Below are 19,656 nucleotides of genomic sequence, written 5' to 3' on the forward strand. Positions count from 1 at the left end.
ATAGAAAAAAAACAACACAAAAAACTCCAAAATAAAAGCGGAGGATTTTTGGAGTTCTGGTGAACACAGAAAGGGGAAGGGCGGAGCTCAGGCCTTGAGGCGCATATGCAAATCCCGAAGCAAAGCTGATCTCTCTGCCCTGTGGACCTTTCCTTAATGGCCCTGGTTGCTTTGTCTATTAGCATTTCAATAACCCATTAGATCTCTGAGGAGGGCCGTTTTTTTTTTTTTTTTTTTTTTTTTTTAAATCCTTTTTTCTTTTTCTAAAACAATTACTCTAAGAAGCCCAATACAGAAAGCTTCAAAGAATTGCAATTTGGGCACGTCAAGTCAAGAGCAGAACTAAGAGAGCTCTGAGACAAAAGGCAATAATCCAGTGGCTGAGAAAATTCACTAAACAACACAACTTCCCAAGAAAAGGGGGGTGTCCGCTCACAGCCACCATCCTGGTGGACAGGAAACACTCCTGCCCATCGCCAGCCCCATAGCCCAGAGCTGCCTCAGACAACCCAGTGTGACGGAAGTGCTTCAAATAACAGGCACACACCACAAAACTGGGCGTGGACATTAGCCTTCCCTGCAACCTCAGCTGAATGTCCCAGAGCTGGGAAGGTGGAGCAGTGTGAATTAACAAAGCCCCATTCAGCCATCATTTGAGCAGACTGGGAGCCTCCCTACACAGCCCAGCAGCCCAGAACTGCCCTGGGGGGATGGCACTCACCTGAGACATAGCACAGTCATCCCTCAACAGAGGACCCGGGGTGCACAGCCTGGAAGAGGGGCCCACTTGCAAGTCTCAGGAGCCATACGCCAATACCAAAGACTTGTGGGTCAGTGGCAGAGACAAACTGTGGCAGGACTGAACTGAAGGATTAGACTATTGCAGCAGCTTTAAAACTCTAGGATCATCAGGGAGATTTGATTGTTAGGGCCACCCCCCCCTCCCCGACTGCCCAGAAACACGCCCCACATACAGGGCAGGCAACACCAACTACACACGCAAGCTTGGTACACCAATTGGGCCCCACAAGACTCACTCCCCCACTCACCAAAAAGGCTAAGCAGGGGAGAACTGGCTTGTGGAGAACAGGTGGCTCGTGGACGCCACCTGCTGGTTAGTTAGAGAAAGTGTACTCCACGAAGCTGTAGATCTGATAAATTAGAGATAAGGACTTCAATAGGTCTACAAACCCTAAAAGAACCCTATCAAGTTCAGCAAATGCCACGAGGCCAAAAACAACAGAAAATTATAAAGCATATGAAAAAACCAGACGATATGGATAACCCAAGCCCAAGCACCCAAATCAAAAGACCAGAAGAGACACAGCACCTAGAGCAGCTACTCAAAGAACTAAAGATGAACAATGAGACCATAGTACGGGATATGAAGGAAATCAAGAAGACCCTAGAAGAGCATAAAGAAGACATTGCAAGACTAAATAAAAAAATGGATGATCTTATGGAAATTAAAGAAACTGTTGACCAAATTAAAAAGATTCTGGACACTCATAGTACAAGACTAGAGGAAGTTGAACAACGAATCAGTGACCTGGAAGATGACAGAATGGAAAATGAAAGCATAAAAGAAAGAATGGGGAAAAAAATTGAAAAACTCGAAATGGACCTCAGGGATATGATAGATAATATGAAACGTCCGAATATAAGACTCATTGGTGTCCCAGAAGGGGAAGAAAAGGGTAAAGGTCTAGGAAGAGTATTCAAAGAAATTGTTGGGGAAAACTTCCCAAATCTTCTAAACAACATAAATACACAAATCATAAATGCTCAGCAAACTCCAAATAGAATAAATCCAAATAAACCCACTCCGAGACATATTCTGATCACACTGTCAAACACAGAAGAGAAGGAGCAAGTTCTGAAAGCAGCAAGAGAAAAGCAATTCACCACATACAAAGGAAACAACATAAGGCTAAGTAGTGACTACTCAGCAGCCACCATGGAGGCAAGAAGGCAGTGGCACGATATATTTAAAATTCTGAGTGAGAAAAATTTCCAGCCAAGAATACTTTATCCAGCAAAGCTCTCCTTCAAATTTGAGGGAGAGCTTAAATTTTTCACAGACAAACAAATGCTGAGAGAATTTGCTAACAAGAGACCTGCCCTACTGGAGATACTAAAGGGAGCCCTACAGACAGAGAAACAAAGACAGGACAGAGAGACTTGGAGAAAGGTTCAGTACTAAAGAGATTTGGTATGGGTACAATAAAGGATATTAACAGAGAGAGGGGAAAAATATGACAAACATAAACCAAAGGATAAGATGGCTGATTCAAGACATGCCTTCACGGTTATAACATTGAATGTAAATGGATTAAACTCCCCAATTAAAAGATATAGATTCGCAGAATGGATCAAAAAAATGAACCATCAATATGTTGCATACAAGAGACTCATCTTAGACACAGGGACACAAAGAAATTGAAAGTGAAAGGATGGAAAAAAATATTTCATGCAAGCTACAGCCAAAAGAAAGCAGGTGTAGCAATATTAATCTCAGATAAAATAGACTTCAAATGCAGGGATGTTTTGAGAGACAAAGAAGGCCACTACATACTAATAAAAGGGGCAATTCAACAAGAGGAAATAACAATCGTAAATGTCTATGCACCCAATCAAGGTGCCACAAAATACATGAGAGAAACACTGGCAAAACTAAATGAAGCAATTGATGTTTCCACGATAATTGTGGGAGACTTCAACACATCACTCTCTCCTATAGATAGATCAACCAGACAGAAGACCAATAAGGAAATTGAAAACCTAAACAATCTGATAAATTAATTAGATTTAACAGACATCTACAGGACATTACATCCCAAATCACCAGGATACACATACTTTTCTAGTGCTCACGGAACTTTCTCCAGAATAGATCATATGCTGGGACATAAAACAAGCCTCAATAAATTTAAAAAGATTGAAATTATTCAAAGCACATTCTCTGACCACAATGGAATACAATTAGAAGTCAATAACCATCAGAGACTTAGAAAATTCACAAATACCTGGAGGTTAAACAACACACTCCTAAACAATCAGTGGGTTAAAGAAGAAATAGCAAGAGAAATTGCTAAATATATAGAGACGAATGAAAATGAGAACACAACATACCAAAACCTATGGGATGCAGCAAAAGCAGTGCTGAGGGGGAAATTTATAGCACTAAACGCATATATTAAAAAGGAAGAAACAGCCAAAATCAAAGAACTAATGGATCAACTGAAGAAGCTAGAAAATGAACAGCAAACCAATCCAAAACCAAGTAGAAGAAAAGAAATAACAAGGATTAAAGCAGAAATAAATGACATAGAGAACAAAAAAACAATAGAGAGGATAAATATCACCAAAAGTTGGTTCTTTGAGAAGATCAACAAGATTGACAAGCCCGTAGCTAGACTGACAAAATCAAAAAGAGAGAAGACCCATAGAAACAAAATAATGAATGAAAAAGGTGACATAACTGCAGATCCTGAAGAAATTAAAAAAATTATAAGAGGATATTATGAACAACTGTATGGCAACAAACTGGATAATGTAGAAGAAATGGACAATTTCCTGGAAACATGTGAACAACCTAGACTGACCAGAGAAGAAAAAGAAGACCTCAACCAACCCATCACAAGCAAAGAGATCCAGTCATTAAAACACTTCCCACAAATAAATGCCCAGGGCCAGATGGCTTCACAGGGGAATTCTACCAAACTTTCCAGAAAGAACTGACACCAATCTTACTCAAACTCTTTCAAAACATTGAAAAAAATGGAACACTACCTAACTCATTTTATGAAGCTAACATCAATCTAATACCAAAACCAGGCAAAGATGCTACAAAAAAGGAAAACTACCGGCCAATCTCCCTAATGAATATAGATGCAAAAATCCTCAACAAAATACTTGCAAATCGAATCCAAAGACACATTAAAAAAATCATACACCATGACCAAGTGGGGTTCATTCCAGGCATGCAAGGATGGTTCAACATAAGAAAAACAATGTATTACAACACATTAAAAACTCGAAAGGGAAAAATCAATTGATCATCTCAATAGATGCTGAAAAAGCATTTGACAAAATCCAACATCCCTTTTTGATAAAAACACTTCAAAAGGTAGGAATTGAAGGAAACTTCCTCAACATGATAAAGAGCATATATGAAAAACCCACAGCCAGCATAGTACTCAATGGTGAGAGACTGAAAGCCTTCCCTCTAAGATCAGGAACAAGACAAGGATGCCCGCTGTCACCACTGTTATTCAACATTGTGCTGGAAGTGCTAGCCAGGGCAATCCGGCAAGACAAAGAAATAAAAGGCATCCAAATTGGAAAAGAAGAAGTAAAACTGTCATTGTTTGCAGATGATATGATCTTATATCTAGAAAACCCTGAGAAATCAACGATACAGCTACTAGAGCTAATAAACAAATTTAGCAAAGTAGCGGGATACAAGATTAATGCACATAAGTCAGTAATGTTTCTATATGCTAGAAATGAACAAACTGAAGAGACACTCAAGAAAAAGATACCATTTTCAATAGCAACTAAAAAAATCAAGTACCTAGGAATCAACTTAACCAAAGATGTAAAAGACCTATACAAAGAAAACTACATAACTCTACTAAAAGAAATAGAAGGGGACCTTAAAAGATGGAAAAATATTCCATGTTCATGGATAGGAAGGCTAAATGTCATTAAGATGTCAATTCTACCCAAACTCATCTACAGATTCAATGCAATCCCAATCAAAATTCCAACAACCTACTTTGCAGACTTGGAAAAGCTAGTTATCAAATTTATTTGGAAAGGGAAGATGCCTCGAATTGCTAAAGACACTCTAAAAAAGAAAAACGAAGTGGGAGGACTTACACTCCCTGACTTTGAAGCTTATTATAAAGCCACAGTTGCCAAAACAGCATGGTACTGGCACAAAGATAGACATATAGATCAATGGAATCGAATTGAGAATTCGGAGATAGACCCTCAGATCTATGGCCGACTGATCTTTGATAAGGCCCCCAAAGTCACCGAACTGAGCCATAATGGTCTTTTCAACAAATGGGGCTGGGAGAGTTGGATATCCATATCCAAAAGAATGAAAGAGGACCCCTACCTCACCCCCTACACAAAAATTAACTCAAAATGGACCAAAGATTTCAATATAAAAGAAAGTACCATAAAACTCCTAGAAGATAATGTAGGAAAACATCTTCAAGACCTTGTATTAGGAGGCCACTTCCTAGACTTTACACCCAAAGCACAAGCAACAAAAGAGAAAATAGATAAATGGGAACTCCTGTAGCTTAGAAGTTTCTGCACCTCAAACGAATTTCTCAAAAAGGTAAAGAGGCAGCCAACTCAATGGGAAAAAATTTTTGGAAACCATGTATCTGACAAAAGACTGATATCTTGCATATATAAAGAAATCGTACAACTCAATGACAATAGTACAGTCGGCCCAATTATAAAATGGGCAAAAGATATGAAAAGACAGTTCTCTGAAGAGGAAATACAAATGGCCAAGAAACACATGAAAAAATGTTCAGCTTCACTAGCTATTAGAGAAATGCAAATTAAGACCACAATGAGATACCATCTAACACCGGTTAGAATGGCTGCCATTAAACAAACAGGAAACTACAAATGCTGGAGGGGATGTGGAGAAATTGGAACTCTTATTCATTGTTGGTGGGACTGTATAATGGTTCAGCCACTCTGGAAGTCAGTCTGGCGGTTCCTTAGAAAACTAGATATAGAGCTACCATTCGATCCAGCGATTGCACTTCTCGGTATATACCCGCAAGATCGGAAAGCAGTGACACGAACAGATATCTGCACGCCAATGTTCATAGCAGCATTATTCACAATTGCCAAGAGATGGAAACAACCCAAATGTCCTTCAACAGATGAGTGGATAAATAAAATGTGGTATATACACACAATGGAATACTACGCGGCAATAAGAAGGAACGATCTCGTGAAACATATGACAACATGGATGAACCTTGAAGACATAATGCTGAGCGAAATAAGCCAGGCACAAAAAGAGAAATATTATATGCTACCACTAATGTGAACTTTGAAAAATGTAAAACAAATGGTATATAATGTAGAATGTAGGGGAACTAGCAGTAGAGAGCAATTAAGGAAGGGGGAACAATAATCGAAGAAGAACAGATAAGCTATTTAACGTTCTGGGGATGCCCAGAAATGACTATGGTCTGTTAATTTCTGATGGATGTAGTAGGAACAAGTTCACTGAAATGTTACTATATTATGTAACTTTCTTGGGGTAAAGTAGGAACATGTTGGAAGTTAAGCAGTTATCTTAGGTTAGTTGTCTTTTTCTTACTCCCTTGTTATGGTCTCTTTGAAATGTTCTTTTATTGTATGTTTGTTTTCTTTTTAACTTTTTTTTTCATACAGTTGATTTAAAAAAGAAGGGAAAGTTAAAAAAAAAGAAAAAAGAAAAAAGACAAACAAAGAAAAAAAAAAAAAGATGTAGTGCCCCCTTGAGGAGCCTGTGGAGAATGCAGGGGTATTCGCCTACCCCACCTCCATGGTTGCTAACATGATCACAGACATAGGGGACTGGTGGTTTGATGGGTTGAGCCCTCTACCATAAGTTTTACCCTTGGGAAGACGGTTGCTGCAAAGGAGAGGCTAGGCCTCCCTGTATTTGTGCCTAAGAGTCTCCTCCTGAATGCCTCTTTGTTGCTCAGATGTGGCCCTCTCTCTCTGGCTAAGCCAACTTGAAAGGTGAAATCACTGCCCTCCCCCCTACATGGGATCAGACACCCAGGGAAGTGAATCTCCCTGGCAACGTGGAGTATGACTCCCGGGGAGGAATGTAGACCCGGCATCGTGGGATGGAGAACATCTTCTTGACCAAAAGGGGGATGTGAAAGGAAATGAAATAAGCTTCAGTGGCAGAGAGATTCCAAAACGAGCCGAGAGATCACTCTGGTGGGCACTCTTACACACACTTTAGACAACCTTTTTTAGGTTCTAAAGAATTGGGGTAGCTGGTGGTGGATACCTGAAACTATTAAACTACAACCCAGAACCCATGAATCTCGAAGACAGTTGTATAAAAATGTAGCTTATGAGGGGTGACAATGGGATTGGGAATGCCATAAGGACTAAACTCCACTTTGTCTAGTTTATGGATGGATGTGTAGAAAAGTAGGGGAAGGAAACAAACAGACAAAGTTGCCCAGTGTTCTTTTTTACTTCAATTGCTCTTTTTCACTCTAATTATTATTCTTGTTATTTTTGTGTGTGTGCTAATGAAGGTGTCAGGGATTGATTTAGGTGATGAATGTACAACTATGTAATGGTACTGTACACAATCGAAAGTACAATTTGTTTTGTATGACTGCGTGGTATGTGAATATATCTCAATAAAATGATGATTAAAAAAAAAAATAAATGAAAAATTATGTTAAAAACACCCTACAAAATACGCAGTGAAAACTTCCAGAATCTCTACTTTATGGGGGAAAATTGGGGGTGGTAGCGAAATCCTTTAATAAAGAAATGTTTATATGTAAACATAAAAGAAAAATAAAGATCAGTTTAGAACAATCAACATTAAAAGGATATCTAGGAAAAGCCCTTTGTAGACATCTTTCAATGATTAAAAATTATATAATAATCATTTTAGACTATGAAATTAAGTTTTATCTAGCAGTTGTACACAAAAGGAAGAATATCACGAATGCAGAAGTTTATAAGGAATATCTAAGTCATATGACACAGGAGTTTGAAGGTATTAAAGAATACTCGTACCTTCAATTTTTCCAAAATTATGTTCCTATAGAACTTATCTTAAATATATTAATTTTTTTTAAAAAAAGATAATTGGAAAAAGTTCAGGGGTAATTAGCAAATAAAAAGCTATTTCTATATTATAAGGAAACCAAGTAACATTGCATTCTTGCTTTAAAAATAAATTAAAATAAAACATTTTAAACATATACAAAAGAAATTTACTTTCTTTCCATAATATGGTACACAGTCAATGTATAAACTAACACTTCATTTCTTTAAAATGTAACCATATGTTTCTTACTTAGGCAGATTATTTTTTTCACTAACCAGAACTATTAAATACTTTTATTAGTATTTTTAAACAGGGCACAAATTGGCATTTAAAAAGATATACAGAATATTTAAACTTACCTTCGACTTGACTCAGGTTTAAAGGCTTAATTGTTAAGTAAACTATGGACCTCTGAGCTATTTGCATCTTGTATTGATGACAAATGATTTCACCATCCTCTTCTAAGAAGAAGCAACCCTTTGTTTGTGCACATTGCCAGTCCTGAAATGAAGGGGCGGGGGGAAATTAAACAGTATTTATTACAAGTTTCTAGCATGCATAGCAATGAGTAAAACCTGAGGAGAATATAAAAGAAATATCAAATGTAGTAACTGCCCTCCAGGAATTTGCAACATAGTTAGGAAGTAAAAAATAGGAATGAAACAATTCAATTATAATTGATAGTAATATATGGTTAAGAAAATGAATTATATATTCAAAAATTTCTATAATTCCAGTTCCTAAAATGGTGCCTGACACATTGTAGGTGCTCAATAAATAACTGCTGTCTGACTGATGCAGTGGGGGCATCAATAAAAACTGTGGGCAATCCATGAACTGTATCTTGAAGGACAAGCAGCATTTAGATAATGAATGGTAAGGTAAGGACATAAAGAAGAAATAAGAAAAATAAAGTTATTGAGGGTGAGAAAAATTTAGAAGCAAGTTACAAATAAATATGTTGCTGCAATAATCAGACTGAGATTAGTGCTTAGAACATAGTAAGAATGGAGAGCTAATAAAAACTGCTAAAATGAATATATAGAAAGAAAAAGCAATAGGACTTTGTATTTAAAAGATAAAGTATATGATAACCAAAATAACTATTTCAAGTCAAGGTAACTTAGAGAACACTGGGTAAATAAAAATTCCCCAGTTACAGCAAAATGCTGATAGATATAAAATATCAGTTTTGAGAAAGACCTTTTTTTAAGATTGGCTCTACCATCCCTCAGTCTAGCCAAATCCCTTCTCTCAGTACAATTTAATATGTCTATGTAGAATCTCAGGACTGGAATTCAGTGAAACTTGAAGACGGCACCTGGGACAAAAAGCAAAGAATTTTTTATAGAAGTTTTGAGAAATTTTGCCATATCATAGATGTGGGCAAAAATGCTTTTCACTTTATCACTAGTATGCTTGCCTACCTGTAACCTAAGATATATTTCTGTTCTACTCCTAATGACTTCCAAAAATAGAATATTAATAAGGTTTGAAGCGATTTTATAATGGATGATTTTGAAAAATTAAGTGTAAGAATATTTAGATAACAAATGCAAGGCTCTAATAATATTAGGATAATTACTGAAAAGGTATGCATTAACTGTATCCCAATAACATAAAAAATATTATTAATAGAAAGATTTACTATGGCACTGAAAAGGCAAGATCAAAGATAATTTACATTGAGATTGATTTCACACACTTGTTATTGAGATTGATTTCACACACTTTTTTAAAAAGCTAAATTATCTTAACATATGTGTGTACACATTTTTCTATATGTTATAACTATTTTCATTTTTATATTATTTTCATAACATCAAAATATATTTAAAATCAGAACTTTAAAAATAGGGAAAAGCCCTATAATTCTACCACCCTTTGTATCCTTTTTTAATACTAGATTTACACAGAAACTTATTTTTTCCCCATGGGTGTTTTTTTTTAAATGCGATTTTATTGAGATATACTCACACACCATATAATCCATCCAAAGTATACAATCAATAACTCACTGTATTATCGTATAGTTGTACATTCATCGCCACAATCAATTTGCAAACATTTTCAATACTTCAAAATAAAGAAAAAAAATATAAAAAATAAAAAAAAAGAAATTAAAATAACACCCAAACCACCCCATACCCTTTATTCCCCCTATTACTTATATATTTTTGTCACTATTTTATTACTTATCTGCCCATATACTGGTTAAAGGGCATGTCAGTCACCAGGTTTTCACTATCACATGGTCACATGATAAAAGCTATATAGTTATACAATTATCATCAAGAATCAAATTTTCTGGATTCCTGTTTAACAGATTCAGGTATTTCCTTCTAGCTATTCTAATACACTAGAAACTACAAAGGAATAGCTATATAATGCGTAAGAATAACCTTCATATTGACCTCTCCACTCTATTTGAGATCTCTCAGACACTGAAGCATTATTTTGTTTCATTTCTTTTCCCCCTTTGGTCAAGATGGCATTCTTAACCCCACGATGCCAGGGCCAGGCTCATCACTGGGAGTCCTGTCCGTCATAGCCAGGAAGACTTCCACCCCTGGGAATCATGTCCCATGTAGGGGGAGAGGGTAGTGTGTTTATTTGCAGAGTTGGCTGAAGGAGGCCACATCCAAGCAACAAAAGAGGTTGTCTGGGGGTGACTCTTAGGCGTAATTATAGGAGGCTTAGCGTCTCCTTTGCAGAAATAAGGAGAAAACTATTTTTAATATTTTAATTAACACTATTTTATGTTCTTTTTCACTTAATGTTCTCTCAAACACATTTTTCTATGTATATTCAAAATTTCAACTTAACTGGTTCTATGAGTATCCATAATTTACCTGCCACAATTTATTTAACTATTTCTAAAGAGTGCATTTAAATCATTTCCAACTTCTCATCATTATAGACAATGCTAAGATTAAAACTCTTTTGTCTAAATGTTTTTCTGCTGAAGAATTATACTCCTGAGAATAACTTCTAGGCAGAGTATGAATATTTTTAAGGCAAATGACATGGTTTCCCATATTGCTTTGTAAAACAGTTGTATCAATTTTACAATATCACCAGTGGTATATGAATGTAAAATTTTACTATTACTTTTATGTGGTCAGTATTGTGTTGTTATTTTTTTCAAATTGGGTGTGTAGGGAGGTAATTTCTTAAGCAAGGTTGTGGGTACATAAAGCATTCACTAAAGTATGCACCTTATATTTTTGTATGCCTGAAGTATTTCTTTTTTTTTTTTTTTTAATCATCATTTTATTGAGATATATTCACATACCACGCAGTCATACAAAACAAATTGTACTTTCGATTGTTTACAGTACCATTACATAGTTGTACATTCATCACCTAAATCAATCCCTGACACCTTCATTAGCACACACACAAAAATAACAAGAATAATAATTAGAGTGAAAAAGAGCAATTGAAGTAAAAAAGAACACTGGGTACCTTTGTCTGTTTGTTTCCTTCCCCTACTTTTCTACACATCCATCCATAAACTAGACAAAGTGGTGTTTGGTCCTTATGGCTTTCCCAATCCCATTGTCACCCCTCATAAGCTACATTTTTATACAACTGTCTTCGAGATTCATGGGTTCTGGGTTGTAGTTTGATAGTTTCAGGTATCCACCACCAGCTACCCCAATTCTTTAGAACCTAAAAAGGGTTGTCTAAAGTGTGCATAAGAGTGCCCACCAGAGTGACCTCTCGGCTCCTTTTGGAATCTCTCTGCCACTGAAGCTTATTTCATTTCCTTTCACATCCCCCTTTTGGTCAAGAAGATGTTCTCCGTCCCACGGTGCCAGGTCTACATTCCTCCCTGGGAGTCATATTCCACGTTGCCAGGGAGATTCACTTCCCTGGGTGTCTGATCCCACGTAGGGGGGAGGGCAGTGATTTCACCTTTCAAGTTGGCTTAGCCAGAGAGAGAGGGCCACATCTGAGCAACAAAGAGGCATTCAGGAGGAGACTCTTAGGCACAAATACAGGGAGGCCTAGCCTCTCCTTTGCAGCAACCGTCTTCCCAAGGGTAAAACTTATGGTAGAGGGCTCAACCCATCAAACCACCAGTCCCCTATGTCTGTGGTCATGTTAGCAACCATGGAGGTGGGGTAGGCGAATACCCCTGCATTCTCCACAGGCTCCTCAAGGGGGCACTACATCTTTTTTTTTTTTTTTTTTTTCCCTTGTTTGTCTTTTTTCTTTTTCTTTTTCTTTTTTTTTTTTTTTTTTTTTTAACTTTCCCTTCTTTTTTCAAATCACCTGTATGAAAAAAAAAGTTAAAAAGAAAACAAACATACAATAAAAGAGCATTTCAAAGAGACCATAGCAAGGGAGTAAGAAAAAGACAACTAACCTAAGATAACTGCTTAACTTCCAACATGTTCCTACTTTACCCCAAGAAAGTTACATAATATAGCAACATTTCAGTGAACTTGTTCCTACTACAACCATCAGAAATTAACAGACCATAGTCATTTCTGGGCATCCCCAGAACGTTAAATAGCTTATCTGTTCTTCCTGGATTATTGTTCCCCCTTCCTTAATTGCTCTCTACTGCTAGTTCCCCTACATTCTACATTATAAACCATTTGTTTTACATTTTTCAAAGTTCACATTAGTGGTAGCATATAATATTTCTCTTTTTGTGCCTGGCTTATTTCGCTCAGCATTATGTCTTCAAGGTTCATCCATGTTGTCATATGTTTCACCAGATCGTTCCTTCTTACTGCCGCGTAGTATTCCATCGTGTGTATATACCACATTTTATTTATCCACTCATCTGTTGAAGGACATTTGGGTTGTTTCCATCTCTTGGCAATTGTGAATAATGCTGCTATGAACATTGGCGTGCGGATATCTGTTCGTGTCACTGCTTTCCGATCTTCCGGGTATATACCGAGGAGTGCAATCGCTGGATCGAATGGTAGCTCTATATCTAGTTTTCTAAGGAACTGCCAGACTGACTTCCAGAGTGGCTGAACCATTATACAGTCCCACCAACAATGAATAAGAGTTCCAATTTCTCCACATCCCCTCCAGCATTTGTAGTTTCCTGTTTGTTTAATGGCAGCCATTCTAACCGGTGTTAGATGGTATCTCATTGTGGTCTTAATTTGCATCTCTCTAATAGCTAGTGAAGCTGAACATTTTTTCATGTGTTTCTTGGTCATTTGTATTTCCTCTGCAGAGAACTGTCTTTTCATATCTTTTGCCCATTTTATAATTGGGCTGTCTGTACTATTGTCATTGAGTTGTAGGATTTCTTTGTATATGCAAGATATCAGTCTTTTGTCAGATACATGGTTTCCAAAAATTTTTTCCCATTGAGTTGGCTGCCTCTTTACCTTTTTGAGAAATTCCTTTGAGGTGCAGAAACTTCTAAGCTTGAGGAGTTCCCATTTATCTATTTTCTCTTTTGTTGCTTGTGCTTTGGGTGTAAAGTCTAGGAAGTGGCCTCCTAATACAAGGTCTTGAAGATGTTTTCCTACATTATCTTCTAGGAGTTTTATGGTACTTTCTTTTATATTGAGATCTTTGGTCCATTTTGAGTTAATTTTTGTGTAGGGGGTGAGGTAGGGGTCCTCTTTCATTCTTTTGGATATGGATATCCAACTCTCCCAGCCCCATTTGTTGAAAAGACCATTATGGCTCAGTTCGGTGACTTTGGGGGCCTTATCAAAGATCAGTCGGCCATAGATCTGAGGGTCTATCTCTGAATTCTCAATTCGATTCCATTGATCTATATGTCTATCTTTGTGCCAGTACCATGCTGTCTTGGCAACTGTGGCTTTATAATAAGCTTCAAAGTCAGGGAGTGTAAGTCCTCCCACTTCGTTTTTCTTTTTTAGAGTGTCTTTAGCAATTCGAGGCATCTTCCCTTTCCAAATAAATTTGATAACTAGCTTTTCCAAGTCTGCAAAGTAGGTTGTTGGAATTTTGATTGGGATTGCATTGAATCTGTAGATGAGTTTGGGTAGAATTGACATCTTAATGACATTTAGCCTTCCTATCCATGAACATGGAATATTTTTCCATCTTTTAAGGTCCCCTTCTATTTCTTTTAGTAGAGTTATGTAGTTTTCTTTGTATAGGTCTTTTACATCTTTGGTTAAGTTGATTCCTAGGTACTTGATTTTTTTAGTTGCTATTGAAAATGGTATCTTTTTCTTGAGTGTCTCTTCAGTTTGTTCATTTCTAGCATATAGAAACATTACTGACTTATGTGCATTAATCTTGTATCCCGCTACTTTGCTAAATTTGTTTATTAGCTCTAGTAGGTGTATCGTTGATTTCTCAGGGTTTTCTAGATATAAGATCATATCATCTGCAAACAATGACAGTTTTACTTCTTCTTTTCTAATTTGGATGCCTTTTATTTCTTTGTCTTGCCGGATTGCCCTGGCTAGCACTTCCAGCACAATGTTGAATAACAGTGGTGACAGCGGGCATCCTTGTCTTGTTCCTGATCTTAGAGGGAAGGCTTTCAGTCTCTCACCATTGAGTACTATGCTGGCTGTGGGTTTTTCATATATGCTCTTTATCATGTTGAGGAAGTTTCCTTCAATTCCTACCTTTTGAAGTGTTTTTATCAAAAAGGGATGTTGGATTTTGTCAAATGCTTTTTCAGCATCTATTGAGATGATCAATTGATTTTTCCCTTTCGAGTTTTTAATGTGTTGTAATACATTGATTGTTTTTCTTATGTTGAACCATCCTTGCATGCCTGGAATGAACCCCACTTGGTCATGGTGTATGATTTTTTTAATGTGTCTTTGGATTCGATTTGCAAGTATTTTGTTGAGGATTTTTGCATCTATATTCATTAGGGAGATTGGCCGGTAGTTTTCCTTTTTTGTAGCATCTTTGCCTGGTTTTGGTATTAGATTGATGTTAGCTTCATAAAATGAGTTAGGTAGTGTTCCATTTTTTTCAATGTTTTGAAAGAGTTTGAGTAAGATTGGTGTCAGTTCTTTCTGGAAAGTTTGGTAGAATTCCCCTGTGAAGCCATCTGGCCCTGGGCATTTATTTGTGGGAAGATTTTTGATGACTGATTGGATCTCTTTGCTTGTGATGGGTTGGTTGAGGTCTTCTATTTCTTCTCTGGTCAGTCTAGGTTGTTCATATGTTTCCAGGAAATTGTCCATTTCTTCTACATTATCCAGTTTGTTGCCATACAGTTGTTCATAATATCCTCTTATAATTTTTTTAATTTCTTCAGGATCTGCAGTTATGTCACCTTTTTCATTCATTATTTTGTTTATATGGGTCTTCTCTCTTTTTGATTTTGTCAGTCTAGCTAGGGGCTTGTCAATCTTGTTGATCTTCTCAAAGAACCAACTTTTGGTGATATTTATCCTTTCTATTGTTTTTTTGTTCTCTATGTCATTTATTTCTGCTTTAATCCTTGTTATTTCTTTTCTTGTACTTGGTTTAGGATTGGTTTGCTGTTCATTTTCTAGCTTCTTCAGTTGATCCATTAGTTCTTTGATTTTGGCTCTTTCTTCCTTTTTAATATATGCGTTTAGTGCTATAAATTTCCCCCTTAGCACTGCTTTTGCTGCATCCCATAGGTTTTGGTATGTTGTGTTCTCATTTTCATTCGTCTCTATATATTTAGCAATTTCTCTTGCTATTTCTTCTTTAACCCACTGATTGTTTAGGAGTGTGTTGTTTAACCTCCAGGTATTTGTGAATTTTCTAAGTCTCTGATGGTTATTGACTTCTAATTGTATTCCATTGTGGTCAGAGAATGTGCTTTGAATAATTTCAATCTTTTTAAATTTATTGAGGCTTGTTTTATGTCCCAGCATATGATCTATTCTGGAGAAAGTTCCGTGAGCACTAGAAAAGTATGTGTATCCTGGTGATTTGGGATGTAATGTCCTGTAGATGTCTGTTAAATCTAATTCATTTATCAGATTGTTTAGGTTTTCAATTTCCTTATTGGTCTTCTGTCTGGTTGATCTATCTATAGGAGAGAGTGATGTGTTGAAGTCTCCCACAATTATTGTGGAAACATCAATTGCTTCCTTTAGTTTTGCCAATGTTTCTCTCATGTATTTTGTGGCACCTTGATTGGGTGCATAGACATTTACGATTGTTATTTCTTCTTGCTGAATTGCCCCTTTTATTAGTATGTAGTGGCCTTCTTTGTCTCTCAAAACATCCCTGCATTTGAAGTCTATTTTATCTGAGATTAATATTGCTACACCTGCTTTCTTTTGGCTGTAGCTTGCATGAAATATTTTTTTCCATCCTTTCACTTTCAATTTCTTTGTGTCCCTGTGTCTAAGATGAGTCTCTTGTATGCAACATATTGATGGTTCATTTTTTTTGATCCATTCTGCGAATCTATATCTTTTAATTGGGGAGTTTAATCCATTTACATTCAACGTTAAAACCGTGAAGGCATTTCTTGAATCGGCCATCTTATCCTTTGGATTATGTTTGCCATATTTTTCCCCCTCTCTATTAATATCCTTTATTGTACCCATACCGAATCTCTTTAGTACTGAACCTTTCTCCAAGTCTCTCTGTCCTGTCTTTGTTTCTCTGTCTGTAGGGCTCCCTTTAGTATCTCCAGTAGGGCAGGTCTCTTGTTAGCAAATTCTCTCAGCATTTCTTTGTCTGTGAAAAATTTAAGCTCTCCCTCAAATTTGAAGGAGAGCTTTGCTGGATAAAGTATTCTTGGCTGGAAATTCCTCTCTCTTAGAATTTTAAATATATCGTGCCATTGCCTTCTCGCCTCCATGGTGGCTGCTGAGTAGTCACTACTTAGTCTTATGCTGTTTCCTTTGTATGTGGTGAATTGCTTTTCTCTTGCTGCTTTCAGAACTTGCTCCTTCTCTTCTATGTTTGACAGTGTGATCAGTATATGTCTCGGAGTGGGTTTTTTTGGATTTATTCTATTTGGAGTTCGCTGAGCATTTATGATTTGTGTATTTATGTTGTTTAGAAGATTTGGGAAGTTTTCCCCAACAATTTCTTTGAATACTCTTCCTAGACCTTTACCCTTTTCTTCCCCTTCTGGGACACCAATGAGTCTTATATTCGGACGTTTCATATTATCTATCATATCCCTGAGGTCCATTTCGAGTTTTTCAATTTTTTTCCCCATTCTTTCTTTTTATGCTTTCATTTTCCATTCTGTCATCTTCCAGGTCACTGATTCGTTGTTCAACTTCCTCTAGTCTTGTACTATGAGTGTCCAGAATCTTTTTAATTTGGTCAACAGTTTCTTTAATTTCCATAAGATCATCCATTTTTTTATTTAGTCTTGCAATGTCTTCTTTATGCTCTTCTAGGGTCTTCTTGATTTCCTTCATATCCCGTACTAGGGTCTCATTGTTCATCTTTAGTTCTTTGAGTAGCTGCTCTAGGTGTGTCTCTTCTGGTCTTTTGATTTGGGTGCTTGGGCTTGGGTTATCCATATCGTCTGGTTTTTTCATATGCTTTATAATTTTCTGTTGTTTTTGGCCTCGTGGCATTTGCTGTCCTTGATAGGGTTCTTTTAGGGTTTGTAGACCAGTTGAAGTCCTTATCTCTAATTTATCAGATCTACAGCTTCGTGGAGTACACTTTCTCTAACTAACCAGCAGGTGGCGTCCACGAGCCACCTGTTCTCCACAAGCCAGATCTCCCCTGCTTAGCCTTTTTGGTGAGTGGGGGAGTGAGTCTTGTGGGGCCCAATTGGTGTCCCAAGCTTGCGTGTGTAGTTGGTGTTGCCTGCCCTGTATGTGGGGCGTGTTTCTGGGCAGTCGGGGAGGGGGGGTGGCCCTAACAATCAAATCTCCCTGATGATCCTAGAGTTTTAAAGCTACTGCAATGGTCTAATCCTTCAGTTCAGTCCTGCCACAGTTTGTCTCTGCCACTGACCCACAAGTCTTTGGTATTGGCGTATGGCTCCTGAGACTTGCAAGTGGGCCCCTCTTCCAGGCTGTGCACCCCGGGTCCTCTGTTGAGGGATGACTGTGCTATGTCACAGGTGAGTGCCGTCCCCCCAGGGCAGTTCTGGGCTGCTGGGCTGTGTTGGGAGGCTCCCAGTCTGCTCAAATGATGGCTGAATGGGGCTCTGTTAATTCACACTGCTCCCCCTTCCCAGCTCTGGGACATTCAGCTGAGGTTGCAGGGAAGGCTAATGTCCACGCCCAGTTTTGTGGTGTGTGCCTGTTATTTGAAGCACTTCCGTCACACTGGGTTGTCTGGGGCAGCTCTGGGCTATGGGGCTGGCGATGGGCAGGAGTTTTCCTGTCCACCAGGATGGTGGCTGTGAGCGGACACCCCCCTTTTCTTGGGAAGTTGTGTTGTTTAGTGAATTTTCTCAGCCACTGGATTATTGCCTTTTGTCTCAGAGCTCTCTTAGTTCTGCTCTTGACTTGACGTGCCCAAATTTCAATTCTTTGAAGCTTTCTGTATTGAGCTTCTTAGAGTAATTGTTTTAGAAAAAGCAAAAAGGATTTAAAAAAAAAAAAAAAAAAAAAAACAAACAGCCCTCCTCAGAGATCTAATGGGTTATTGAAATGCTAATAGACAAAGCAACCAGGGCCATTAAGGAAAGGTGCCCTGGGCAGAGAGATCAGCCTTGCTTCGGGATTTGCATATGCGCCTCAAGGCCTGATCTCCGCCCTTCCCCTTTCTGTGTTCACCAGAACTCCAAAAATCCTCTGCTTTTACTTTGGAGCTTCTCGTGTTGTTTTCCTTCTATGCCCGTCTCCTCTCTGCTGGGCTGGCTGCTCTCAGAGTCTCTGGTGTCTGGCCTCAGTCTATCTATGGTTGGAGTTTGAATCAGTAGAATGAGTTTCCGATGAGAGCAGCCACTGCAATTCTCCCTTCTCCTTCCTGGAGCTGACAGCCCCTCCTCCCCCGGGACTGAGCCTGGCAGGGAGGGGCGCGGGTCCCCTGGCCGCAAAAACTTACAGATTTCGCTGATCTCAGCAGTTCCACGTTTTCATGAGTGTTGTATGAAGTATGCCCAAAGACAGATTGCTCTGTGGTGTCCAGTCCACGCAGTTCCTGGCTTTTTACCTACTTTCCTGGAGGAGTAACTAAAACATACAGCTCACCAGTCTGCCATCTTGCCCCGCCTCCCCCTGAAGTATTTCATAGTCGAAAAACAGCATTGTAGTAATTTTGCATTAATTAGAATTTGTCTGATTACTAGCAAGATGGAATATTTCCCCACGTTTTTCATTTGTATTTCTTTTTGTGTGAATTGCCTACTCATCTCCTATTCTCACAGCTCTCTCGCAAACTTGGCATTTTTGTTACATGTTTTAATAACTTCTTATCAATTATCCTCTGTAAGTACTGATTCATGTATTTTATCTATTTCCTTTTATTTTAGCTTTGGCTATTTTTCAACTTATTTAAATTTTCCATTTTTATCTTCATCTTTTCTTTGGAGATTTCTTCTTAACTGGATTTTAAGATTTTAAGATTTTACCATTACCAAGCTATTACACTAGCTTTCAGTCAGTTATTATTCATATGCATTGTCACACATTTGGGGTATAAAAGATATATGTATTTTTAATTCTGAGAAATTAAGATGTGACCACAAAGTGTTGGAATTCATTTTCATAAGCCATATTGCCCATGACAGAAACAAGTCATTATATATAATATTTCAACAGTACCCCTAAAAGGCAATATGAGGTGGTTATAAATGAGTCATTTAGTAAACAGGAATGCAGAGGGACACCCACCTCCCTTTTTAAATATGAGATTTATGTGGGTGCAGAGTTTTATAAGGAGTTTGTAGAAATACTCGGTCTAGAATCCAAGACTTTTGGATC

General features: G+C 37.7%; 1 protein-coding gene across 2 annotated transcripts in view; it reads right to left on the reverse strand.

The window, feature by feature from the left end:
- The window catches only part of EFCAB7 (EF-hand calcium binding domain 7), a 76,252-nt gene that overhangs the window by 43,297 nt on the left and 13,299 nt on the right, over positions 1-19,656 (reverse strand). For both annotated transcript variants that reach the window (XM_037816525.1, XM_037816524.1), the window contains exon 7: positions 8,200-8,341. In XM_037816525.1, the coding sequence (XP_037672453.1) occupies positions 8,200-8,341 (142 nt within the window). The remainder of the gene's footprint in view (positions 1-8,199; positions 8,342-19,656) is intronic.

The sequence above is a fragment of the Choloepus didactylus genome, chromosome 2 (assembly GCF_015220235.1).
Source record: "Choloepus didactylus isolate mChoDid1 chromosome 2, mChoDid1.pri, whole genome shotgun sequence".
Classification (NCBI taxonomy): Eukaryota; Metazoa; Chordata; class Mammalia; order Pilosa; family Megalonychidae; genus Choloepus; species Choloepus didactylus.